We start from the raw sequence: 27225 nt of genomic DNA, 5'->3' as shown, positions 1-27225 counted from the left end.
TATATATTACAATCTCACTTTCTGCGTAGGCAATTCGCCCCGTATATATATTCGCACCTCGTAGTCGAACCGAGCAAAGCACGAGAACGATAAGCCCCAAACTCAGGCAGACGGAAACTAATGTTTAACTAAGTGGTTTCATTTTTTTTTTTTCGCTTCAAATGGGTCTAGTTAGTTTTGGTTGACAACAATTGATATATAATAACGAAAAAGTGCCTAGTTGTCCGTATGCTGTGCGGGTATTTTACGGTACGATTTGGCACCCCGATACTTACATGCAGTGAAATGAGTTTCTTCGTCAGACTTACACATTTTCATCAGTTTGCCATTTGTCAATTGTTTGCTTGGTTTGGCTAAAATCTAGACAATATTATTTAACCCAGCAATGGCTAATGGCCAAGATACTGGTCCCTGTACAATTATGTCTTTGAGACGCTGTTTGAGATCAAGGAAATATCTCTTAAATTCGATACCACAGCCCCGACTGAGTCGGAAATCGATTAATAGCGAGTCATTCATCTCGAGCAGACTCGCTTTAAATACAAGCCGCTGTCGTCTTTTGTCTTGCAGAGTCACGGTGAATTCGTAGCCATTCTGCTTAAAATTGTACGCCAACTTTCCAAGAATTTCACGTAACTTCGTTGCTGTATCTTCGGCGTTTGTGTTGACAAAGAAACGCGTCATCCTTTTGACAAGCCTCTGAATCGGGTTCTGTGTGGCCTGTGTTGCGCCGCTAGTGAGCTGAGAGTTGAGTAAAATATCGTCAAGACAGGCTGGCTGCGAAAGGCATGAAACGTGGGGTGATGGTTTTTGCGGAACAGCGTCTGTTTCAGAACTTGTGTGCCGCACAAATTCGGGCTGTGATACGCAGAACTGGTCGACAACATGTTCACTCGAGTTGCGGCCGATTTCGATACAGCTCCTTTTGCGTGAGCTTGAAGCATCCTCAAAGCTTTGTACCGTACGCGATGAACCCGATTTAAAGTTTTTCAGAAACCACTGGTGAAGTTTGATCTGCGGTATCGTAAACCTTCTATCTATTCGTGGACTGAGAATTCGACGAAGCAGTGACAGAGCGAGCGTGTCAATTTTTCTCCACAACGGTCGGTGATCCTTATTTTCTCTCCATTCAGCAAATTCATTGCACTGCGTTGATGGTTTGTCCCAAGGTAGTTCGCCGGCTAGCAGAGTGACCAAGATAACTCCACAGCTCCAGATATCGGCTGGCTGTGCATTATACTTTTTTACCAAAACCTCCGGAGCGATGTAAGGTAGCGTGCCGCACTTTTTGTCTAACATTCGTTCTTGGCCCATATGGCGAAATATCGTCGCAAAGCCAAAGTCCGAGATTTTCAGATTGTCTTGCTCGTCGAGAAGTAGATTCTCCGGCTTCAGATCTCTGTGGGCAATTCCCCTACTGTGCAAGTACTCGACTCCTGAGATTAACTGATGAAAGTACTTCTGTGCTAGCGCATGTTCCATACCAACGTCTGGCTCTATACGATCGAACAATTCGCCACCTGCCGCATACTCAAGGAAGATGTAATGAAATTTATCATCTTTTCGACTTCCGAAAAATTTCAAGATATGCTCGTGATTCAGTAGTCTGTGAATGGCGATCTCCTTGCGAATTTCTTGGTATGCGGTTATCTTCCCTCGTAAATCGACGACTTTTACTGCAACTGCCTCCGAGGTTTTTCGATTTACAAGAAGCTTCACCTGAATACAATAAGCAACGCAATAATAAACGGGACAATTTTACATCGACATTAATAAGAAACAAAATACTTAAGTATATTTGAAAAACTATACCCATTATACGAGTGCATACGTAATCAATATTTAAATATACGATAATATTACGTAAAGATGAGGAAATTGTGTTTGATAATTTACCTCGCCATAAGCTCCTTCGCCAAGCACCTGGGTAATATCCCAACCTTCGACGAACTCTGTACAGTCCATGCTGTATTACACCTGAACAACGCAGAAACAGCAAGGCTTTAAAAGCCAAACAAGAAATTATAGATGTATAACTCATCTATTCGGATGGACTAAAATCCTCTTTCATTTACGGGATTAATATTCTAACGGAGAGGATAACTTTTTAGTACCCTCTGACTCAGCACGGAACAACTTTTTTTAACATAACGAATTATATGCGTATGAAAAATTTTTGCACAAGTAAATAACACCTATTACACTGTAAGTAAAATTATTTAATCTAGCCAAGCTAGTTTACCCATTATGTGATCTCTGTATCTGCAATCATGTATCGCCTCTTGTCTCACAGCTGGAACCTCCCAATCATTATCATCATCAGCATCACGGTGCCACTATCTATCGATACAACAAGCAACAGCACGGGAAACGTGCGAATCAAACAATATCAAGCAATAATTGCCTTCGTGGGTGCAATCGCTGGTTTCACACGTAGATGAACTCGTATGTCTACCAGTGATGAAGAGGTACATACCTGCTATAGCAAACTAGTCGCAACTGATCGATGATATTACCAACACAATTATAACAAAGAAACATCAACTTACAGATTGTAAATTTAAATATTTAACGCGCTTTTCAAGTAGGCCACATAATCGCGACGAAATTCCAGGTTGAAACTTGCTCTTCGAGCCCGCGCCTATGCCGTCGCTTTTTCGCGGCAAACCTAACTGACGTAAACAATGCATGATCTTGCTTTCCTGGTTTTGCCAAAAATAGCACTCCGCAGTGGGCGACTCGTCGAGTCGTTAGCGGCCGCCACTCTTCGGGTCTCCGTGGACTACTATAATGACGACAATAATAATAAGAAGCCTACACGAAAACAGATTGCTTTTCATAAAACGTGCATACGAAATGATGTAAGGCAAGAATTTCGAAAATGAAGTTCACCCTGCCGTAGCTCACAATGTTCTAACAGAAATAAGAAAGCCCCGATGAATTACTGTTGTGTGTCTGGACGCCGTCCCAAGCGCCGTCTGGCGGCTTTTTCACGCAAGGCAGATCACGAGCGTCATTCGGTGGGTCGTTCGGTCCGTTTAGCCGCTGATGTGATACTGAGTGTTCTGCCCACCTTTTACGCATTGTCCGAGTGAGTCCTGGGGCCTGTTTTGGTAGAATCAACTGCGACGAACCTTTAACATCGGTAAGCACGATCGCCGATTAGAAGACCTTTGTTATATCGACGCGTATTGGCTAAATGCTAGCCCTATAGAGGTTTGTCTGGAGTGCCGTAGAATTTCAGAGTAATTGTGGATTCTCATCCAGACCCTCTTAATAAACGTACATTGAGTCACCGGCGTGTGTTGGCAACCCGTGTTTATTGTGGACAGTTCGTTCTTCTGCTTCTTTAAATGTTGCTCCGATCGATCTCAATGGAATAATGATAAATTGCGGATATGCAAGAAATACGGTGATATAAGCTCGACCAGTGAGATCAAATGCTTGCTAAAACCAATACAGCTGTATGAGGAATCTTGCTGACGTCGTTAATGGGAGGCGGTTGTAGAAATATTCAACAAGAAGCAAGCATAGGTTAGACTTGTTTGTTGTAGGGAACATTTCAATGGAATTTCAAAGCTAAAAATTGCAACTAATTTAAATTCAGCTTAACTTGGTCAGTATACTGTTAATTTTGTGGCAGCCATTAATATTGAGGTACTCTTGAATTAGCTAGATAATTTTAGAAGGCAGATGAAGTAGTGCCGTTCTGTTCTGCTGGACACTAGTCAAGAACTTGCTTATTAAGAAACTCGTTTTCATTATAAAAAAAAATTCAGAAAAGGTTTTGTCCACCCACCCTTTGTTTTTTTGCAACTCTTGCATGTGAATGACAATTTGTAATATGATAAAGTGCTTCAAAATTTTACTACAATAAGCAACAGGTCCAGTTCATATATTACCACTAATGGTATATTGTACTATGCTTTGTGCGATAAACTGGACGTATCGCTTTATTGTGGTGTAGTCAGGACACAACTTTAAACAAAATTAGTAGTGGTAGTATTGGCACATACGATAAACGTGCGATTTCCATTTGAGCAATTAAGTCACACTAATATGTCATTTAAAATCGAAAAATTTATTGAACCGTTACGCGTGTTGATCGACAACAACACAAAGTCCAACCAATATCAATGTAAGCTAAATTAGCGTATGTTTCCACTTCTCATTGTCCATTTGGCTTTATTTTCAATATATCATATGACATAAGAATTACCTTATTAGGTTTACATTTTAGCCAACGTAATGGTATTTCAAGGTATAACTGAATGGATGCGATGCAATTGAAGGAACATAAAATTAAGCCAGGTGATTTTTCGACACGCTCATTAGTAATAATGTAATTCGGTTAAATATATTAAGGAATCTTCACGGCTCAAACACTCGTAATTTCGTTATGTTAGCTTCAACGCATCTAGGCCACCCTTAGTACAAATTTAACGCAACTATTGAGATAGCAGCCTTTGTTGATTGGCTGCTGTTTTTAGCGCTAGTAGTTCCTTGATGAATCACATACGAAAAGATGTGTCCGTAGACGATATCTCAGTACATCCACAACAACATGCAGATCAAACGTTTTTTTACATGCCTCAGATACTGAGTTGATGCGCGTAAATTGATGGTTTTGTATATCCTTTGCTTATCCACGACACCTTATGAACAGATATGAAGCTCATGTGGACCCTGTTTGATATATTAGAATAAATCCTCTATTGTCAAGGAATCTAGTAGTTAACTTGTTTTTTTTACTAAGATAGTAATTATAAAATTGCTTGCCGACTGAACTTGCCGGCCTTGTGTTTAACATTCAGTGATAGCAATTAAAATTGTCTAGAATAACGGATTAGTATAAATATCCACAGCAAAAATCTTGGACAAATCTCCGCTTTCAATTAACTACAAACAAATATGAACTGTAGCAGTAGGGCAATAGAGGGCGCCAAATTCAGACAAACGGCCAAACACCGGTGTCTTTCAAAGTGGCATTATCTAATCATAAAAAAGAAATATTATGATGGTTTAGATTGATTTAAGCCTTTTCTAGTTAGTACACAGTTTGTCCTTTTTTGTAAGGTATGACCCTTAGTAATGCTCCCGCTAACGGCTTGTTAACTGTGACGTGTGAAAATAATTGCCATATATATAAACGAAGATCAAAATTACCCCACACATAGAGTATTTGAGAAATTCAGCCATGGAAATAACTTGTATCTACGTTAAGTTTGGAGGCTGATTATTGGTGTTTACCATGATGCTAAACTCTGCACGCTTAACTCATGTCTCTAGCTAAACAGAAACGTTTTAGTTATCAAGTACGTTTTTAACGTAGTTCGGTCACTTTCTTTTTCTTGATTGCAGTTGAGTTTGATAAACTACCGGCTGTCGGCTGACCCATTGTCCGTGCTGGTTTCCATTGCTTTTTAACAGGGACTTAAGACATAACGGTGACAAGTACAATGAGCTCTTCTGAGGAGGTGTCGTGGATTTCGTGGTTCTGTGGGCTGCGCGGAAATGAATTCTTCTGCGAGTGTGATGAAGACTACATTCAGGACAAATTCAACCTAACAGGATTAAACGAGCAAGTAAAGAAATACCTCTTGTATTTTGACTGTACAATAAGTGTGATTACGCAATAGGATGCAGTTGTGGCCGTTTGTTGATTACTCTTCAATACAATTTAATGATAGAATTTCTCCGAAACTAGTTCTTTGTTGTACCGTTTTATAAAATCTTGTTCTATACTGCCGCTGTGTATAGATTTTTTCACGTCATCGGTACTATTTTAAGTCTCAAGTATGCGGTTTAAGACACTCAAACTTATTATTTTGAAGATATTTCTCTATCAAAAGAAACGCCTCTATATTGTTGTATTGTTTAGGTTCCGCATTACAGGCAAGCATTGGACATGATTCTGGATCTCGAACCAGATGACGAGATTGAAGAGAACCCCAATCAAAATGACCTGATTGAGCAGGCTGCTGAGATGCTTTATGGGCTCATACATGCCCGATACATTCTTACTAACAGGTGAGTGTAGCGGTCATCAAAGAAATATGAAATATCTTCAACAAAAAATAATTCTGATCCTGTCAAACCATGCATATTACCACATTCCAGGACCCGTATAACGCGGTAGTGGGAATTATCACTATTTTCTATAGCCTAAATTATTTTAATTTGTGTGAATACTATGAAACTCTTTCTTTATCTTATCCTAAATCTAATCTGTCCTATTTATAGAGGGATTGCCCAAATGGTTGAAAAGTATCAGAACGGGGATTTCGGCTACTGTCCAAGAGTGTACTGCGAAAGCCAGAACCTTCTTCCAATTGGTAAGTTTTCCCAATTTTATTGTACTCACAGTAAGTAGAGTTAATGGCGTTACTTTCTTTGTGGTCTAACTTAGTTATTTTTTGACAAAACAGCGGTGCGTGGCAAACACTGTTATTTTGAACACATGCTGCCTTTAAAATGTAGTGGTTTGAAGTGCTTATTTAGGGAATTTATCTGAAGTGTACAGCTTAAATTATATGCCTCCGTTATCACAGTATATGTTAAACAGCATCATATAATACGCTAGTTACGTGTAATGCCTTTTCTCATTCGTTCAATTCTTTTGTATGTTGTAAAACACGTTTTTCCATAGGTTTGAGCGATGTTCCCGGAGAGGCAATGGTGAAGCTTTACTGTCCCAAGTGTATGGACGTTTACAATCCAAAGAGTACGCGACATCATCACTGTGACGGCGCATATTTTGGTACCGGCTTCCCGCACATGCTCTTCATGGTTCATCCAGATTATCGACCAAAGCAACCTGTAAAACAGTTTGTGCCGCGACTGTACGGTTTCAAGATTCACCCGGTTGCATACCAGATCCAGGGAAGCGCGGGCACTTTTAAAGCGCCGGCTCGCTCCATCGTGTTCAACAATGGCAAACGCTGATTGACATCCCATCCGATAATAAAATACACACATATATATATACATAAATAAATATATATATATATATATATATATATATATATATATATATATAGAAGCAGAAACAGCACGCATAATTTGCATGCATTCAGACAGACGTGCCCACATACGGACATTCATTAATAGCGACAATGGTAATATGACAAACTATAATTGCTATTGCTTCTACTATAATAACAAACGCCCACATCGCAACACAGCCGCAACAGTCAATTACTACAATATCGTATAGACCGACAAACCAACAGACAGTCACATTCAAATGGGAACCCGTTGAATTCGATATTTAGAAAACTCAGTGAATCAGTGGGAAAGCATGGTGAGTTGGACGAAACAATACTGAATGTGTTAATCTAGTTTAGGTAGATTATATATTTAGATAGATAGTATGTATGTATTATTGATCTAATTCGATAATGCGAACGAAGGGATGCAAAAGCAACAACGTAAAATGGTCAACAAAAATAGCAGTACCAGCAGCAACAATAATAGCAATAACAGAATAACACACCCGCTGCCGCCGGACGACACGGGAATTGATTCTAGTTCCAGATCAATTTAGATGATACGCCTGGGCATATTTTTACGTGAAATGTATTATTATGATTATATTATTATTAGCATTATCATTCCTGATTTCTGTCCGAATTGTTATTCGGCTTGATACACTGTAACAAGCGGTTGAATTTTTAGGATTGCCAAGTAGCAGGACACTAAAATTGGGAAATTGAGATGTAATATCTGTGGCCAGTTTCCATCGTTGTTTTGGACGTGCATCACTATGATGCCACACAATGAATGCACAACGAGTGTTTTTTGGAGGTGTGAGGGTGTTGGAAGGTAGATTTATAGGGAGTGTTGGGATGATTTAGGCTAGCTAAGAGCAATTACAACGCTACGAGCTAGATGTTTTACAACACTGTAGTAAGGTTATAATAATAATCAATTCAAAGAGAATTCAAGACAGCTGAGATATTCAGCAGTGGTCCCGCTATGGTTGTAAGCCAACAATGCTAAAGACACATAGGATGCCTTGTGGTGAATCAAGGTGTAATATTGAAATGTGTGAACACGCACAGGCATAGTCACGCACCAAATAATGTACTAAAACTATGAAGCAGTAGTAGAACATCTAATTTTCATCGCAATTGCCACTCGAGTACAGAAAATAAGCTACAACGAGTGCGTATACACGACAAAAAACAGTTAGTAATAATAATAATCACAACTCTAGATACTCCATGTTCTCAAGAAATGGGCGAGGAAAAGGGGAAAGTAAGCCGTTAAGTAAATTAGAAATCAAATGGATGCAAATATTGTGAAATTAATAAACAGACAAAAAAAATAAAGATATTGGTTGGTTAAGAATGGCGATGAAGAAGGCTTTATCATAGTGTGAAGTTTTATTTGGGCGAAGCGGACGGAGATAATTATCCTGTTATTTTGCGTAAATTTGGTAACGATAAAAACGAGCAAACATATGACCTTACTTTTTTGTATTGTTTCATATTTTGCAAAAAAATCACCTGTGTAACAACATGGTTTGCTATTAATATGTTAAAAGTAAAGCCACTAATTTCTGTAATATGTAGCATTTGTTGTGACACGAGAAAAAATCCTACAATTGAGGTGAGGCAGTTTACCAAAATACAGAGCTGTATGTAGATTCGAAAAGATGGAAAGATTTTATAATGATAAAACAAGCGTTCACCTATAAAAAGTCTATCCGTCTTTAATTATAGATCTTGAAATGGATTGATATAACAAATATACATCTTTTAATCGATACGCTTGCGTTGGAGAAAGCCGCAATAAAAATGTGCGACATGGGTAGCGCGGGTGCTGCTGGTTGATATTGAAACAGAAACACCATATAGAGTATTCCGTAATTAAATACCTAAATTAGTGTGGGTGGTGGATATATACATATATATATTCTATCAGTATAGGAAGATTCAAAACATTTTGGGTTTATATGTAGCGCATCGTTGCTTTACTATTCACTATATACTAGCATATCGTCGCGATGAAGCCATCATATTGTCGCAAATCAATGCTGAAACACGTCTCTTTCGATAGGCAGTTGAGGGACACACGTGTAATAACATACGTGGATAGCGAGGTCCTCTAGATTTTTTGTGGCTGTAGCGGGGCACACCTAAGCTTTGTTACTGGATGTTTGCCGAGGACTTAGTACTAGGAAGAGGAATGAGAGGCGGACAAACAAGATGGCGAAGTATTGAAAGCGCTTATCAACAGTGAGACTGACCTCTAAAGGCTGATATGAGTTATTACCTTTGTATAGGATGTGGGTAGTGAAGGAATTGACTGGGAGCAGGAGCGATTACTTCCAATGAAAAATAGCCGTGACAATGGGTCGGTATGGGATGTCTGAAGGTTTCCACTGTCGCCCACGAGGAGTTGGACACATGAAACGACGATTTGTCTGCCAGCTAATGTGAAGCGATTGGTAGACCACGGTGTATGCAACCATACACACTGTCGTATACAAGAGACGTGAATGAAGTCAGCCTGTACGGACTGGATTAAATGAGAAAAACAACATCAGTATAGTTAAAATCACTACAATTTATATCCATTACATTAGGGTAGTTAGTAGAGCGCTGCCTAAAGTAGCGGACGCGAATACAAGTCGGCGAGGGGATGGAAACGAAGTTGCGTGCTTCGATTTTAGTCCATTTCCAATGAATAAACGAAGTGGTAAATCTCAAAACAATGTAAGAATGTAACACTTTCGATAGCGAGTAGCAGATTTTCATGCAAAACTTTTATGAATTAAAAGGCTAACAGAATAAAAATTGTCCTAGTAGTTTTTGGAGAAAGTTGAATTCCAATAGGATCGAAGCAAAGAAGGGGTTCGGAGGACGCGATAGACGACGTGCCGTCAAGCAGACAGACAGTGGTGCGTAAAGGTTCAAACACAACAACAAAGGCGCCTAGAGAAGCTGAGAGAGAATGGCAAACTAAAAATGATGGTAAGAAATGAACGTGAACACGGGGAAGGTGACGAAGAAATAGACAATTTACCGGATTGTTATCACATAATCGCTGAGTGGCACAGAGAAATGCAAAAACATGTCCACGACAATGACATCCGGTTTGGGAACGGGTGATTATTATAAACATTACCATTATTATAGTTAACAATAAGAGTAACAAATGCGGACACAGAGAAAAACGTTCAAGTCGGATGGAATAGAGACACGCCGTGTCGCATAGATCTAAGACTGTAGAGGTAATCTTAGGAGAGTAGTCGACGTTGCGAAGCAGGATACCTATAGACAAACGGAAGTAACAAGCATGCCATGTGTGTATATAAAAAAACATAGTATGCAAATAAAGCAGACAGTGAGATGTCTCGTCTGGACGCTACCGCACTACTATGACTTTGACAATACACCTATTATCATTATTATTGCCATTATTTGAAAAACTACAACTGTCATTACTATCATTGTTACCATTGTTTTTAATAAAATCGCTTTATAATTTTACTATTGCTGTCATCTGCATAGATTATTAATTTCTAAAGAAAATAATGAAAAAGAGGGAAGGCAAAGCTTCGTGAAAACGGTACACAATTTATAATTATAATACTAATTAAAATTTTACTAATATTATAATGGGATAATAATGTTATTTGTTGATGGCACATGATAATGATGATGATGACCATTATTCCATTGTAATGCTGAATATGTTATCTTGATTGTATCGATGGAAAAATAAATCTAGTTCTCAGATCAATCAAGGCGTAATTTTTATATAGACGACCGATAAGTTATTCCAATAATTAGGTTGCTCATGTAGTTTCTTAAGAAGCATGAATCGATTTCTGGTACGGCACTTTTTGACATCGCTGCCCCTATATACTCTATAGGCTAGTATACATGTGCCTAGTTGACTCAGAAACGCGGTGAACAGAGATGCAGATTCGTTCTATGTCTTGTACGAGCGTGAAGTTCCCAAACAGAGCTTACCGCAAATACCCATTGGCAGCATTAATTATTGTGGACGTTTTACCCTTCTTGCGTTTGGAGCAATAGGAGCTACTGCATTGTCTTCTACATCTCCTACGGAACCGGTGATCCCTGTTGCCGTGAATGCTTGGCGGGCGTTGAACTGTATTGACATCCTGGCTTCAGTTCCTGGCGCCAATCGGAAGAAGTGCGAGGAGCTAGCGGGGTCAATGAGGCGTAGGCTTACCCAAGCAATTCTACAGCCGTCACTGCACGCTATTATACAAACCTGTTTCAATATAAAACCGCTTAGCACAATTTCGCTAAACAATTCTCGTATCGGCATTTTTGTGAGTGATGACTTTACTAGTGGTGGAGCAACGTCAAGAGCTTATATGTTACGAGAACACAATTAAGCGGCCTCAATGTTCAGCAACGTATTTTAGTAAATATGGATTCTGTGGTTTCCCTAGGTCTTGCACTCACCTTTTGCACATTTTTTTTTGCAGTGACAGTGCTGTAACAGCTACTGTTAATTAGAAATGCCCTTTTAGCGTTATTGGTTAGGCCATTTTTATTTGGATATGGCCTTTTAGATTGCTTTGTGTATGGCTATAATCTTGTAACTTCGGCATACAAAGAAGAAACCGACTTTTTAAGTGGAGTATGCCGAGCTTACGTAGAAAAGACTGTGAGGAAGGTAGTAGACGTAACTTTTAGCTTGGTCTGTTGTAGTGCTAATCTTTCCTTGTATCAGGTACTACGGGCACATAAAGTAGAGATGTTCAGTTTTTGAGCTGCTTTTACTGATATGTTCAGATTAAACTTTAACAGAGGCACTAGCCCAAGGTATAATAATGAGAAAACAACAATATTTGTAAAGATTAAACAGTAATAGGCAGAATAGACTGCAAGAAATATTGATGTTTTTAAAACTGTCAATATAGTCCAACGTATTATTAAATGCCAATAGCATTCAGTGAGGAGCCAGTTACAGTTTACTGCCGTCAAGTGATGGTTGTCAACATCTACAATATGATTTTCTACAGTTTTCGGAACCGATAATATTATTAAAGTTCTCCTTTTAAAAGATCCCTGCTTGGTTTTAATGATATAGGAAATGATGTTACTCACTTACAGACTGACAAAGTGGCACAAGCTAAAACAATAATTTGTCTATTTCGGATAACCTTACACAACGTTTATACTGTGCCGGGTTTTATTGTATTTATCAACGTTGTCGACTGTCTGTTGACCCGGAAAATCATCGGGGGTACACTCTTCTCTCAATGCGAAAGCATCGTATGGTTGAAAAATTCCTTCAAAACCAAGACATAAAGGCTCTTAGTAATTGAACCACGGACGCTTTGTCAAGCCCTCGTTTCGAAATAAGGGCGTACCCGCCAACCCGATGTGTTAATGGCCTGATGAGCAGAGGATACGATGCGCACTGTGATAGGTAGTACAATTGATTCTGGCCAAAGTAACGATAAGGATAATGGGAGATTTAAGCAAAATAAATATTGGGAAAACAGAGCAGATTCACTGGGCAGCGGCTACACAAATTGTCGGCATGATAATTATGTACTCGAGAATTACCTTACCATTATATTTCCACCATTACATCACATACCAGGAATAAACTCTAATAAGCTAAATCATTGGAATTCGTATCGGTCGATAAACGGTAACCGATATTGGCAAGACAGTCCCGCAATCTATCCCGAAGTCTTTCGACACTATCGAAATATGTAGACGTCAGCAGGTCTGCAACCAGCCGGCAGACTTATGGAAAAGACACCGTATCCGCGATACCATTATCGGCCTGGTGACAAAAAAACAGATATGAGTTTTGAAGAATATGGTTAACAAACGATGATACCAGTATGACGCCTTTAGTTTGCTTGATGATTTTTAATTTTGTATTTCAATCATACCAATTTTTTTGCATATTGGTAACGGCATTTTGTACGGATAGCTGCTTTTGACTACGTTCACTTCATAGAAAAATGATGATAAGAAGGTTTCTCTGAATTCTTCTAAACCGGATTTTTTTAAAATCATAAATTTCTCGCTGAAGTCTGCACTGCTAAAAATGCTTGGTGGTGTTTACAGTAGCGGCTAGATAGCGATAGCAAAAAGCTGAGTGGTAGAAAAAGGATGAGTAACCACAATTACTCAAAATAGGTACATCTCTCCGTTTTGCTTTCTGGGTTCTCACTGTGACACATATAGCCTGTAGTGAATCAGCTATCCTCTTTGGTAGGAAAAAAGGGTACTGGCAAAAAGTATTAAAATCGAATGCTCTATTGTTCATGCAAATTACGCTTTGTGCATTGACTGAATAACAATGAGGTAAACGTTCAAGCTTCAAAGTACCTAATTATGAATAAGTGCAAAAAAGGTTCCGCCGCTATAGGCGACCTATAATTTCGTCACATATCAAAGGATTCGCAAATGAAGCCTTTTAGAAAAAGTAGGCCTTGATAGTTATATGGCAGCTTCCTGAATATACTAAAGTAATTTTAAAATTCTTGAAAGATGGAATCATTTGAAGGGAATACCACAAGTATTTGATTAATAGATTTAAAAACAAAGAAGTGCTTTATCGAAACCTCATAGAGAATTATGTTAGCCTAGAACAAAATTGTAGTGCGATACGTTCTTAAGTAAAATATTGAAAGTATTAATTTACGTGTGGATACAGGAAAACACGTTCACAATGGCCCAGATTAGCCTTTACCATACTTTTACCTCCAGTTGTTTTGTTACTGTTTGTTAACGTTGCCCAGGGGGTCATTCCAATGATGTATTTTTAGCAGATACGGACTTTTCACTTGCCCATATAATACTAATGTTCACCTCCTCATTCGTTCTCCGCGAAAAGCGCAAATTCTTGTGCCAAGCTCATCTTATATTATCTTAAACAAAAAGATACTAAAACTTACAAAATGCTTTCCTACATCTACGTTTTTTCTTCAGCACGGAAGAGCAAACTGGTCGAAGCAGTTGAAGTAGATTTAAACAACAGTACATTGGAAAGATTATTTGTGTCCATAGCGGAAATTTGCCGTTATGTACGTATATATCATTAAAGTTCTGTTACTTTAATTTCAGAAGTTCATAGAAGACAAGTTATATATTCATAGCAATACTTCAGTAATTGCTTGCAATGTGGAATCTGAAGAGAAGAAGTAACAGAAAAAACGGCACGGACGGTCAGACCCACAAACATATTTCGTGTTTCACAAATGCACACACACCTTTGGTATCTGGTACTTTTCACACTGTTAACTGTGGTAACTTCAAATTTACTTCCATAATTACCGTGAAGTTGAATGTGAACAGCGAACTTCGTAGCTTCCAGTAAACTTAATGGAAGAGCATAATCAAGAATTCTTTATAGTTGACCTGTTAACATACATCTGCTGCTAAAACATTTTTTTATCCGTCACAATGAAATTTTTTTTTAAAAAACTACATTGTGGAAGGGGTGTTAGATGTGGCGAGGTCTCTGGATAGCTCGTTGGACTTGGGCGGCAGGAAAAGCCCGTAAGATATTTGTCCGTCCACCTCATTTTGAGAAACTTCCACTGAGTGTGTCAAGCATTGAATGGTGAAATGTTGAAAGTCGCGGAGGGCAAAAGGTGTTGTTCACTGTAATACAGATATATGTGAGTAAATTCAAAAACATGCAAATATAATGTTTTTATAAGTAGCTAAGTGTGTAGTAGTAGATCGCATAACGATATTCTTGCATTTTCATATACGGTGTCGGCGGAGCTCGCGTTAGTTTACACTGGGCTTCCGCTACGTAGACTTTCTATTTATTTCAAACATATCTTTAATATTTATTCTTAAACCTTTTAGAATCAAGTAGCATTTTATTATGTAAGCAGATCCAGTATGCCTAATACGTTTAAACCTTGATTTCATTTTGCCTCCCTAATTTAGAGCGCCTATAAATTAGATTGCGAAACATTTCGGTAGATAAGATAATTCAGCAACAGCTTTTCGTTTACGAGAAATTGATCTTTTAACAATTTTTATTTCTTTGCCCTGGAAAACATGGCCCTCATCTTCTGATGGACAAATAGAGATCACTTACTTTCGTTAACTGGCCGAAGCAGATACGATCGAAATCATCTTATGGTTTGATTAAATAAATCATGTACGCTCTGATATCGTAAATGGGCGGCAATTAATTTACGATGTCGTAAATCAATTACTTCCGAATGATAACTGTAGGCAGAGCCGATGAAGGGTCTGATAGCATACGGAAATTTCTTTTTTTGCCTATTTTTCTCACGGCCAAAACAATAAGTTCGCTCATAGTCTCATATTCTGTTTGAAACATCAGAGGAACTCACCCATATTTAGCGCGTGTGAGGTACAGTAGTCTGAATAATCATCCATTGTTAGGCGATACGTTCCCTTACGCATATAAGTTTAGTGAGAAATGAGGAAACTTGAAAAGACTTAAAAAATCAGATAGTAATTGGTTTGCTCAAACAAAGTGGCGTGTTCTACATTCTGGAGGTGTTCTAGGAGTGCGACAGAGAGTCTTAATTCTCTTTTTTACGATGTATGCACACAAAAGCTCTTATTATGAATCGCCACACTACGAAGACAACTACGACCGTTACTACAGTTGTTTACGAAAAGCTGTAACTGTGGCCACGGCTACTATCGGAAACAATCGACAATTTAACGGATGCTGTAAAGCGGCATGGGTCGAGTTTGCGACTAATGCGGATTCGAGGTCTACAGATCCCTTTATTTTGTGCTTGTACCACGGTTCTCTAAACATGTACTAGATTTTACCGATCTGTGAAGTGGAGCTGGTAATGACACTGTAAGTATAAAAACGAGAATGTTTACAAAAAAATGTATTCTGCTATTTCGCATTTGAACTTAGCATGTAGTACTAGTAAAAAATGGACCACATTTTTCTAAAGCCATTTGCATACGGAAGTACATTTCTGTGATCTTGATTTCGCCACAGGCTTTATTGCTACAGAAAATCAGCAGCAATAAGACGCTTCCTTTCGAACGTTTTGATCCTATCAAGTTTATTCCGTTCATATATTTATACGTTATCGCAATGGCGGGTATTATAAACCCGAACTGAAGGCGTCCTGTAAGACCAAACATAGTCTATATCTACCTCCCGTGGTGATAGAGTATAATATAGGGTAAACCTTTTTTTTACTTGTACGATAATAAATCTTGGTTAACTAGCTTTGAACCCGCGCATCATGTGCACTCAATCGAATCAACATCACTGAAGCATAGAAAATGGTGCCATTTAGCCTGGTTGAACATAACTACCCGTAAAAGTTTATTGGTTACTCCAATTCTAAACGAACAGTTATAGGGCAACACACTTAATATGTAAAGGAATCGAAAAGGGGCATGCCATGTAAAGTACCATGTGAACCACAAAAGGTCTCTTTTTTCTGTAAAACCTTTTTATTGACAAAAACATATACCCACATTAAAGTAAGCCATGTATTACGTATGCGCTTTACTTGGTAGAATAAATAATTTATCAACGCCATTAGATGAAAACATTGACTGAATGTTTTTAGGTTGCCGTTAAACATTCTATAACGAACTTTGGTTATTCAAACTAGACTGTTACGTGTTTTTAAATTTGGTTTAAATTATGGCGGTTATGTTATCAATGGTACAATTTATTGGCTAACATAATCAAGCTGAAATCAAATAATGTATACGCTCATGAAAACACAATTACGACTGTTATAACGTACATAGTTACTTATGACTTCTGAACCAAAAATAATGAGAATTCGGAATATAAAAAAAAAGCATTTTAGTTATTTTTAAAAGCTAATATGTAAATCTAACTGTAGGACAATGGACGTTACTTCTAGGTGCTTGCCATTGTAGGGTGTATACTCCAGCCAAGACTATAGTAGGACTTGCTGAAAGCATAACTTCGTTCCCGTTTTTCGTAAGCCTTTCCCTGTATCGATATTTACTTTGCAATATTACTACTTTGACTCAGCTTTTAACTTAGAGCCAAATACAACAAAGCTATTTTATTACAGCCGCAGCTTAGAACGCTCGTCATCCATATTTATATGGCTCGCCATGCATACAATTTGTTTTTACAACAAAATTATATTTGCTGTTATAGGAAATAAGGAAAAGAAGCATGACGCGAACGCAAATGAAAAAAATATTCGTTTCGTGTCTCTCAGCGCTTACGACCATCTGTGACGCAGTCAACAGGCCTTCGTGGGCTATCAGTTCCCACCAGCTGTCTACATGCTATGATTTTATAATCGGTGCTTTTTTCACTGCTTTTAAACTAACTGTAAATTTGCCTATATATATTTCTTCGCAAAGAAAGTGTATATTTTATACGTACGATCTATTTTAAGATACTTCCACTACAAAAGCCTCAGATCACAACCTTTACTACTTAAGTGGTCTGTCGGGGTACATTTGGTAGATTATTCAGTTTACTTAATTTCTTTAAAAGTCAATTATATATTTAGAAGTCTTAATTGGATTAACCAGTTTGAGGGCTTAATAAGCAAAACTAACTTATTTCTATTTTGCGTTATGTATACGCTTTATTTATGCTAACCAGAATAGAGTCCTAGAGTGCATTAAAATAATGCGGTAAAAATATTAAGCTATTTGTAGCCTGTTTTAAATAATCCTATATTCGATGCAGGAATCTATAATAAGAGTCGAATAACTGGTCTGGTAGGATAGCTTCATAATGAACTATGCATGTATGTGCTATAACGGAAACGCATCGATGCACTATGTCAGCTGCTAGATCTTTCTGTAAAATAAAAAACGCGCATCTCGATTCAGTCGGCGCAGGCTCTGCAGGATGCCGTCTGGCAGAAAAACTTTCGGCCATTCAAGATGTGAAGGTGCTCCTCTTGGAAGCAGGCGGTGCTCCCCCGGACTTCACTGCAATCCCTCTCCTCACAAGGCTTTCGTTCGAGGGCGATTGGGTCCAAAGATACCGAGTCGAGCCTATGAAAAATGCATTCATTACAAAACCTAATCAGGTAGGGTGCGCTAATACCAATGGTGAGTGGAATCAAGATCAAATATTTAAGAGATGTGTCTGGGAAAGAAGAACTCATAATTTAGTATACCTGTGACGCGGTATTACTGTGTTACCCGGTCCAGTAAAGTAGGTCCAGCTGTGGCATTGTTCCAAACTGTCAGCCTACATATTTTCTACGTACAAACGAAACAGTCATTCAAGCGGATACGAGATTTATTGTTCGTAGCAAATTAAAGTATCTACTGGAACAGCAAAATCTTTCAATAAAGAATGGGTAACGCCATTGGAAGTTCCAGTGAGAAAATGCATATAGTTGGTGAATCTGGATGGCTTGTCATCGATCCTTATCTACTTCTATCACTGTGTAACTTAACAACCCTTGTCTGAGCGTCTGTGTGGTTGAGCGATTAACAGCATGTACGCCTTCTACAACGCCGTAATATGGAATGATTCGTAGAGAAGCTGCGAACAGCAGAACTGGCCAAAGGTACAGCAAACTGGTTCTTTTGCAACTATTCAAAATAACTCTAAACTATCTCTTTTTAGCTGCTCTAAAGTTCGCGTAGAAACCCACACGCGAAGCGGAAGCGACGACAAAGACCTAGGAGGTCCAAAGAGTCATAATTGTCTAACGAAACTGTTGAATACTACTTGCTTTGCCCAACACCGCTACTCAGTCAATCGATCTTCTAAAATGACGAAAACAGAACGTATCTTCATTGACGCTGCCTAATTATTACGTGACCGATTCCTTCGCCATTCGTACCAGGAGTAGTGGTCACGCAAGAGCTTGTATCATCCCAATCCACAATTATTGCCTGCGCATTATAAAGCTGGTTGCCACAGAAGACAACTGTACAATTATAGTAGGATAGAATTAGCGATATCGCAATGTTTTTCGACTGGATTAGAAGGTGACAACGAATCGATAAAGGAACAGGTCAAATACAGTCGACTAGGCCACAAAAAAAAAAAGCAGATGATCGAATCGAAGTTTTTGAACCTCTATTTACCACAAACATCTGTGTACATCTGAAACAAAAATCTGCGTTGGAAAAAGCCGTGGAGCTTCTCTGAAGCTCCTTAACTATGAGCGAAATGTTTAGTGAACCCGTGAGAGCGACGGTTACTCTAGTACCCTACTGGACATCCTTGTTTCACCTTTACTCAAATAAAAAAAAATCGAGCATTAACTTTTAAAGAAAAAGGGAACTCTGCAGATTCGAGGTCTTGCAAAGGAATTATGAAGAAAAGCTCTATCTACTAGGTTTTATTAAGCATTTTCATACGATGTTTAACTTCGTTCGTAGAGTAGCGTGGTTGTCTGCCAAGCAAGCGACATAAATTCCGTGCAAGCGACTGCATGTGAGACTTCTATGAATGAAATAAAGATAACGTTAAGCTTTCTTGATCTACCCCTCTACTTGATTTTTCACCTGGAAAGCAGCGTTTGACCTGCGTTTGAAGACTATCGTATTGATAAGATGTACATAATCGGGGGTATCACTCAAAGTGTCACAGAGTAATCCTATATTTCTTAATAATAATATCACACAAGGAAGCAGAGTTAAACACTGAGATTCGCATTTAGCTAGCTATGCTTCGTTTTTTCTTTTGTGAACGACGTGTTACATCTCTAGCGACGACACTCCTTCGTGAAAACGATCTTATAGCCATGCCACAGCGTAACGTAAAACAGGAGCAGATTTCAAATGCAACAAGTATTAATAATCTAGGGCAAATACATTTTTTGACTCGGCCTTCGAATTCAAAATGCCAAAACAGAAGATTGCTGTCAAGTTTACAACGAAAGGAAGACTTGCCAATAGTAGCTCTTTTCATCTAAACCAAGCATCTCTAAAAACTCAACTTTTCGTGTATTTCGGATTGAAACTAACTATAACAGGGAGGTTCTTCGCTGACTAAAAGAAAAAGAGTTAGGAAGACAATCATTGTAGTTGCCCTAATTAAATTAAAAACCGCTAAATCGGTCAGTGTGTCTTGAAGAACTAGCAAATAGAAATATTTGCAATATTATACCACAGTTAACAATTTGAGAATTACGTTATTTCATCCGCGGAGCGCAAGGATACCACTATCTAGAGAATAAAAGTCCTTTTGCTAATAATTTGCTAAACTAGATACACCATAATTATGGGCATAATTGAGCCGGCCAGCACTGCCGAATCAGATTAGTGAAACGATTTGTTAACTTGAACATTAGACCATTTTATAGTTTTACTACATATTGCTCGTTTACGTAAACCGTGTGAAATAGAACAGATATGAGTGTCAATATCATTATAAGTATTATGCTCTTATAGCCGCAGAGCATAGTAACAGGGCGGGTGCTTGGAGGCGGCAGCAGTATCAACCTAATGAACTATGAGCGAGGCTCGCTGCGCGATTATGATACCTGGGATAAAGATTATGGAGCCCGTGGGTGGAATGGCGAGGAGATGTTTAAATACTTCCGGTTCGATGAGAACAACCATGACTATGAACTTTCAGGTATGTATATGTTGAGATCATCAAACTGCAATTTCTCATTGTTTGATAGCGTACAGCGTGCGTAGTAGAATTACATAATGTGATACGTTGCCCCACATGTTTTCATTCTGACACACAAGTTCGTTCTACCGTAATTGGCATTACTACTCGATAAACTTTCGTTATATCAAACCTTGTTATGCAATGAAGTATTTGTTTTGCATGTAAAACCTGTTCCCTTTAATGCCTCCAACAGACGAAACACACGGACGCAAAGGAAATCTTCAAGTGACCTCTTCGTATGATACTAACATTCTTCGAGGATTCTTTGGAGCCTCAAGTCAAATGGGTTACTCAGTACGTGACATAAATGACGGCAACGTCGAAGGTGAGTCTTAATTCTATGTCTGAAGGTTATATAAACCACGCCTACCTTTCTCTTTTGGAAACAAGTCTAACTGTCTGCTCTGGTAAAGTAATATTATTAGAAGCGAGGTTTACAATCTAGTTGACAGCTCAAACTTCTAGGGGCCCCCCGATCGACGCACGCTAAAGAAAGGGCTGTTGTTTTGCTGTTTATAATAATTCTCCGTTTTTGCCAAGAACGAAATGGTAATGGGTACTAGAAAGCGATCGCCGCTGTTTTTTGTTCGAGCATTTTTTGACTGGTGAGTAATAGTCGTCTATTCGCATTTTCGAAAATCATGATTTGATCATTATCATAGGCGTTTATCGGATGCAAGCGACAATCGGACCAGACGGACATCGTTCTTCAGCATTCACGGCCTTCATTCAACCGCATCTCGGAAGTCGAAAAAATCTTCACGTGGCGATTGGCGCTTTTGTCACTAAAATTATCTTTCAAAAGACCTCCGATCCGTACGTATTTAAGCAGAAGTTGGCGTTAGGCAGCCAAGAATCCTTCAAGCTTCGTCACTTAACACAAAACGAACTTTCATGGTTAAGTGTTTACAATCCTACAGAGTTATACTCCTTATTTACTGACGGCTTTGAGTCAAATCACACAGTGCAGATGAAGCAGTATTATTGTATAGTTCCGTGTTTATTTTCTTAAAAGCCATAATTTAGGAGAAATTAGGCTTGACATAAACTATGTATGAGAGAACCTGAAGCACCCTTTGTAGAAAAAGTCGTTTTTAAATGTCATGCATTTTGTCGAATTGGAAATAAAATTGGATGGCGCTTCTGCTTCTGGCGGTTGTATACTATGTTTCGACAGAAGAACTATTGCGCGCACAAACTTCTAGTTCAATTTAAAATAATGTATTCCTCAATTTTGTATTCCAAAGTTAATAATGCCTGTAGTTTCTAAGCACTATATGTAAATCTTCTATAGATTTCTACCCAATAAATATTTAGGTCGATTGTCGATTCTCAATGTCCGCTCGATATTTACGAGGTAACCTAAAATCTTTATTCAGAACATTGAGGGTGCTACTTTTTGCAATTATAAAAAAAGCCTATATGTGCCATTGAAAATTAAATGCGATTGCCCGTTTAAAAGCTGACTTTTTTCGGCTGTGGTTGAGCTTCATTTTGGGTGAGCTGCATGTTATGTTTCAATGATAGGTTCGTTGGAACTAGTTCTACTCGAATACGTCTTTCTTTGTTTCGATTCTGAAAAACTTGTCTTAACTCTGTAATTTAAAGACAAGAAAAAAAAATAAAATATGGTTGACAATTATAGCATTTACTGTTCACGGTGCTAAATTGCTAGAAACGTGACTACAGCCCACGGTGTGGAGTTCGTCATGGACGGTAAACACCACAAAATCTGCACCCTTAAGGAAATCGTTCTTTCAGCAGGAGCTATTGAATCGCCTCGGCTTCTAATGCTTAGCGGCGTTGGCCCTAAGCAACATCTCGAAGACATGCAGGTAATAGTCACTTAAAATATAAATAAAAAATGTCTGTATTCGACTTATATTTTCTGTCTCAAACATCACATAATTTATTTTAATGTATGTTTACATTTTTGACTTTTCGCCTTCCTGTTTCACATTACAACAGACTGTTAATTACAGGCTGCTGAGAATGCTTTGTCTTCAGCAGATAACTTGGCGAAGTGATCATTCTGCCTGCTTCCGCTTGATGCTATGCCTATTATATAGCCACTGTCAATGCACTTTGGGTTATTTTTGTCGCCCTTATTTGCTACACTGTGAAAAATTTACAAGATTGTGGTGGTCTCTAATGGATATCTGAACCAAGTAGTAGACTAAACTTTGTTTGATTGACTCAGTACAATGAAATGATTCATTTGGAGTTAAGCGCTAACGATATATTAGGACATTAGTTTTTAAATGAATAAGATATACGACTGTACCATACCAAAGTGGCGAAAAGTGATAAGTATTGTTGCATCTTTTTTTATTGTTTCGTCTCTGTTGATGTTTGCGACTAGATCGATGTCGTTTCAGATTTGCCTGTGGGGCAAAACCTTCAAAATCATGTAGCTGTTAGGGGCATTGATGGCGCGATAAATGCGACGACATTCCTCGAGATTCCGAGCGTCAACGATATTAAAGCTTTGATGGACTGGTACAAATTCGGCAAAGGCCCCTTTACCTCGCCTTATGGAACACACTTAGGGGTAGGTTTTTACAAAATGAATGAAAGCGATTCAACCCCAGATATCGAGATCATGCTTCAGGGATTGCGTGACGACGCTCCACCATGCACTTTCCAGGTTCGTATGTTCTACATCTTTAAATAGTATACTGCAATCACTACAGTTTTCAATCGGAATGACGTAAAACGGGCATCTCTTTATTAATTAGTGTTGCCAATTAGTCTAACCAATCCCAAGATGTTCACTTCAATGCTGTAAATGACTGAGTAGGGGCTCGCTGCACGGCATACACAAGACGCATGAACTACATTTAAAAATTTACCAAATTAGGTTTCTGCGATAAGACAATTCGGCGACCTGTAGCGTCAAGCTCCTTAGGTGCTCGAAAATCTACGAAATTGTTACTTAATATGGGGTTTAATATGGGGTAAATTTTTTAAATAATAAAAATATTTTAAAAATGCCTATTAGACTATATTGACACCTTGATGTGGAATTTTGTAATTTCTTCCAAAACGATGATGCTATGTTGTTTGCGCTAGTCTCGCCGCACACAATGAAATTTTCGACAACACTCTTTGCTCACGCTACAAGTAAAATCTAGCGATTTGACAGCGGCTTAACTTTTGTAAGCGCGTTTTTAGCACAAAGTATACGGCCATATTAAGGCTTTTCGATGATTAGAAAATATTTATTCTGGGTGCAAAAATTGGAGAGTAGTGGCCGCTGGTTTATCCATTATAGCAAAAATGACAAGAGCTAAATCATTACGCGATCATCTTCAGATCTCAAAGCTCAGCAAACGAGTGAGGACAACATCATGCGATTCCACACGCTTTGGATAGACAAAACGGTTATAAAACTTATTTATAAAACAAGAAGTTATTAAGGTGGACAAAAAAGTGTGATGAAATCGCGGATTACCTGAAGGTTATATGTCTTCGTGCGAGACGGAGAACCGGCTGTCATAATAGATATAAGGTTCTTGATCATTCGAGTCCCGTCCAGGTCCACAGCGTTCGACAGAGCATTAGCATCTTTGCTTTGAATCTATTCGTGGGTCATGTTTGGGCGACACGTTGACGTGTCTCGTACTAATATCCCGTCATTCATGGCCGACGAAGAAAAGCCTCAAACAATTAGGACAGGCTTCTTAAAAAGACTCGGCAAAACATTGGAGGAATGATTGAGGTGACTAATAACTACATCGAATAAAATAGCGTAACAGTTATGTTTTCAGCGAACGATATTGAAAATGGATATAGTTTTCATTTTACGTGAAATACGATTTGCCGGTTATTATTTTGTATTTAAGAGATGCACTCTCTGTAGTACGGTAAGGTGTATGGACGAATAAAAGACACAGCGTATTGATGTAGTATGTCGCGAGCGAACCAGTTAGTATCTTATATTAACAAAGTGTAACGTCCTTTAATTGATAGTTAGAACTGATTACAAAACATAATAATAATAGCGACTTTATTGAACTATGCACATAAGGATCAAAATATATACGACAGTTTATTTTCGGTCTATAAAACCTTAACTTACATTGATTAGTTCTCAGAATACTGTCGAGGGTGCGATCAGCCAGCGTAATACTATTTAGATTCAAAGGAGCAGTGCCGTACACTAGGATGACTTACCTAAGTTACACATATGCACCCTTGTGTGATCCAAGTTAATGTTGATGTAAATTAAAAAATCTATTATAAGTGCTACGCATTATAGTATAATTAAACGCTACCTTGAAACATCGACTGAACAGTTGCTGAACACGATAAATGTATTTGTCTGCAGGACAACAAAGGAGGTCCGGCAAACTTCAACTTACTCACAATTTTGATGCGGCCTAAGTCTCGTGGAACAGTTCGTCTTAGGAACAAGGATGCCCGAGTGCCTCCAATTATCGACTTAAACTACTTCGACAACGCTGACGATATTGAAATCCTCGCGAGAGGTACGCCATTCATGGCAGAACAACATATACTTACGTGCTGATAAATTCAAGTGGTCATTTAATAGTTATTATTTATATACTAATTGTTCGTTCGTTCGAAGGAAGGTGTCTCCTCTTAAGCATTAACACATGTTCCCTGTTACAATAATCAAATTGGCCCCACATGTACAGCATCCGTCCGCTTCTAACTATTAGCCTGCTAGGCCTTACCGGGGTTCGCTGATCCATCCTTATCTTCCACGTAACACTGAACAATGTCATTGGCGCCTTATTACAGTCTCTTTTCATAATAAAGTCTTCCTTCAGCTTTGTTGCGGTGCATCATTATGTTGCTGTCTTATATCATTACTCTATCTTAGTAATTCAGTCAGAACGTTTCAGGGATTTGGTCTTTTACTTAGATTATTCACTTACCGTAATTCAGATATTGCATCTACGGATTTGAGTCGTCTTGTCACCTTGCAGAATGTCCTATTCACATGAGATTATCTCATGCTTGCACATATATATCAATATGATCCTACAATTTCAAGGTGTAAATGAACATACGTTTCTAAAAGTAATCCATGAAAGCACTATGCCGCTTACGAGCACAAATAGGTAGGCAATGTAAAAGCTTTGATGTTTTTTGGAAACTCTTAAGCGTCTCTTAAAGCAGACACCAAATTGTGTTCTACGATAAATCATAGGACAGCATTTCTTAAAAAATCAAAAACAAACTTGCATGTATTGTTTAAAGCTTTGAAATGCGTAGTTTTTGCCTTGAATTTTCAAACTCATGAATGAAAACTTTTATGTCCAACATAGTGATTTTTTTTCTTTATCTCCGATTACACTAAAATCCAGAAGGAGTGTTTTGGTATTTATCAACCTGAGACGGCATTGCCCAGGTTTGTTTTTTCACAACAGGGTTTGCCCGTCAAGTCAAGTCTACATAAAAAGACCACAAATATTATTAGAGCCGTTTTTAAGTGGTCGGGAAATACTAATGTGCACAAAGCTCTATTCGTTGAGGAGTATGCAATATTTTATAATTTTTAGTACTGATTATGCAGGCGCCAAATTTTCGGCTGATCTCCTCAATACAGAGGCGTTCGCTCGCGTTGGAGTTTCTTACGCAGCTACTCCAATTGACGCCTGCAAAGACAAAGACGCGAGTTCACTCAACTATTGGAGATGCGTAGTTACCGTCAACACGGCTTCAATGGGACATCCAGTGGGTACCTGCAGAATGGGAGCTAAAAATCGCAGTGACACCGTGGTAGATCACAAACTCAGGTATTATACTATCAGTTACCAATAGAAGAAAAACGAGTCAGATGTAGAGCTATTATATTCTAATTGCACTAAAAGAACATTAGCTAACAGCCGTTAGTAGTGAATTATTGGGACCTGGTTTTAACTTCGCGTTCAGCGATCGTTTTCATTGCAGTAAACTAAATTGCTGAATATAATTGACCTAATAATGCTTGTGTATGTGTGCGTTTACGTAATGCAGGGTGAAGGGCGTTAAGGGTCTGCGGGTCGCTGACGCCTCAGTAATGCCAGAACTAAATACGGGACATACAAATGCACCAGCTATTGCCATAGGAGCTAAAGCTGGAGATCTTATCTTGAAACAGCACGGACTGGTCTCCTAGACTCGATTGGTAATAAAAGAATGTGTACTATATGGGAGATAATACAATCTATTCTTCCATTTACAGGACAAATGATCAGATGTATGATAGGTGGTTTAAGATTTGATAAGATATTACTGTAAAATAAATTAGTAATAAAAAAAATGTCAACTTTATTGTATGTATAAGGTTATAGTTAATATTTTTACATATGCACGGCCCGATAGTTACTTAAAAATCTTTAATATTTACCTTATTCATATCAAGTAATTTTATTAGAAAAAAGTTTGTTTTGTTTTACTGAATACCTACTTTCAAATGAATTAGCTAGAAACTAAAACCTCCAACTTTTTTCATATCCGGTCGTTTTTCTGGCTTCGAAACGCAATAACTAAAAAAAATTAACAATAAATAATCAGATTGGGTAATATTTAGCTGGTCTAAGGGCAAATTCGAAAGCGTTAATCAACATATAAATTGTACGTGATCGTTTAGAACCTACGTTTGAATGGAAACGTTCTTAATGGAAAAAGTAACTT

At 38.3% G+C, this 27225-nt stretch overlaps 3 protein-coding genes and 1 long non-coding RNA gene across 19 annotated transcripts; 2 read left to right on the top strand and 2 right to left on the bottom strand.

The window, feature by feature from the left end:
* Nucleotides 1-279: 279 nt before the first annotated feature.
* grp (serine/threonine-protein kinase grp) lies at nucleotides 280-2853 on the bottom strand. Of its 6 annotated transcripts, none has more exons than XM_086983503.1 (4): nucleotides 2550-2853; nucleotides 2243-2340; nucleotides 1897-2001; nucleotides 280-1719 (listed from the first exon to the last, which is right to left on the bottom strand). In XM_086983503.1, exons 3-4 carry the CDS (start codon nucleotides 1963-1965, stop codon nucleotides 361-363), a joined length of 1428 nt encoding a protein of 475 aa, XP_086839629.1. In that variant the 5' UTR covers nucleotides 1966-2001; nucleotides 2243-2340; nucleotides 2550-2853; the 3' UTR covers nucleotides 280-360. The 6 variants fall into 6 exon arrangements, with proteins under 6 accessions (XP_086839629.1, XP_086839631.1, XP_086839623.1 ...); XM_086983505.1 differs by having other exon boundaries at nucleotides 1897-1977; XM_086983497.1 differs by lacking the exon at nucleotides 2243-2340 and having other exon boundaries at nucleotides 2477-2853.
* Nucleotides 2854-4060: 1207 nt separating this feature from the next.
* LOC147759005 (uncharacterized) lies at nucleotides 4061-15843 on the bottom strand. Of its 5 annotated transcripts, none has more exons than XR_015323648.1 (4): nucleotides 15789-15843; nucleotides 14292-14621; nucleotides 11029-12789; nucleotides 4061-9525 (listed from the first exon to the last, which is right to left on the bottom strand). It is a non-coding gene; the product is annotated as an uncharacterized LOC147759005 (long non-coding RNA). The 5 variants fall into 5 exon arrangements; XR_015323647.1 differs by lacking the exon at nucleotides 15789-15843 and adding an exon at nucleotides 15335-15473; XR_015323650.1 differs by lacking the exon at nucleotides 15789-15843 and adding an exon at nucleotides 15073-15304.
* Nucleotides 5452-8372, top strand: CkIIbeta (casein kinase II subunit beta). Its single transcript, XM_022813032.2, has 4 exons — nucleotides 5452-5585; nucleotides 5882-6030; nucleotides 6244-6335; nucleotides 6650-8372. The coding sequence occupies exons 1-4, from the start codon at nucleotides 5460-5462 to the stop codon at nucleotides 6943-6945; spliced, it is 663 nt and encodes a 220-aa protein (XP_022668767.1). The 5' UTR covers nucleotides 5452-5459; the 3' UTR covers nucleotides 6946-8372.
* On the top strand, nucleotides 14507-26867 carry LOC111253017 (glucose dehydrogenase [FAD, quinone]-like). 7 transcript variants are annotated; one of them, XM_022811849.2, is made up of 12 exons: nucleotides 14536-14638; nucleotides 16862-16941; nucleotides 17128-17278; nucleotides 17820-18022; nucleotides 20349-20535; nucleotides 20771-20902; nucleotides 21240-21393; nucleotides 22253-22412; nucleotides 22940-23224; nucleotides 24908-25067; nucleotides 26123-26345; nucleotides 26566-26867. In XM_022811849.2, exons 3-12 carry the CDS (start codon nucleotides 17146-17148, stop codon nucleotides 26705-26707), a joined length of 1779 nt encoding a protein of 592 aa, XP_022667584.1. In that variant the 5' UTR covers nucleotides 14536-14638; nucleotides 16862-16941; nucleotides 17128-17145; the 3' UTR covers nucleotides 26708-26867. The 7 variants fall into 7 exon arrangements, 6 of the variants coding, with proteins under 6 accessions (XP_022667848.1, XP_022667584.1, XP_086839599.1 ...); XR_015323624.1 differs by lacking the exon at nucleotides 14536-14638 and adding an exon at nucleotides 15681-15819 and having other exon boundaries at nucleotides 26109-26345; nucleotides 26566-26703; XM_086983473.1 differs by lacking the exon at nucleotides 14536-14638 and adding an exon at nucleotides 15681-15819 and having other exon boundaries at nucleotides 26156-26345.
* Nucleotides 26868-27225: the final 358 nt, after the last annotated feature.

Source organism: Varroa destructor, unplaced genomic scaffold, assembly GCF_002443255.2.
Source record: "Varroa destructor unplaced genomic scaffold, Vdes_3.0 BEIS01000001.1, whole genome shotgun sequence".
NCBI lineage: Eukaryota > Metazoa > Arthropoda > Arachnida > Mesostigmata > Varroidae > Varroa > Varroa destructor.
Note: the sequence above shows the minus strand (reverse complement) of the source record. Positions and strands in the feature narration are given on the sequence as shown.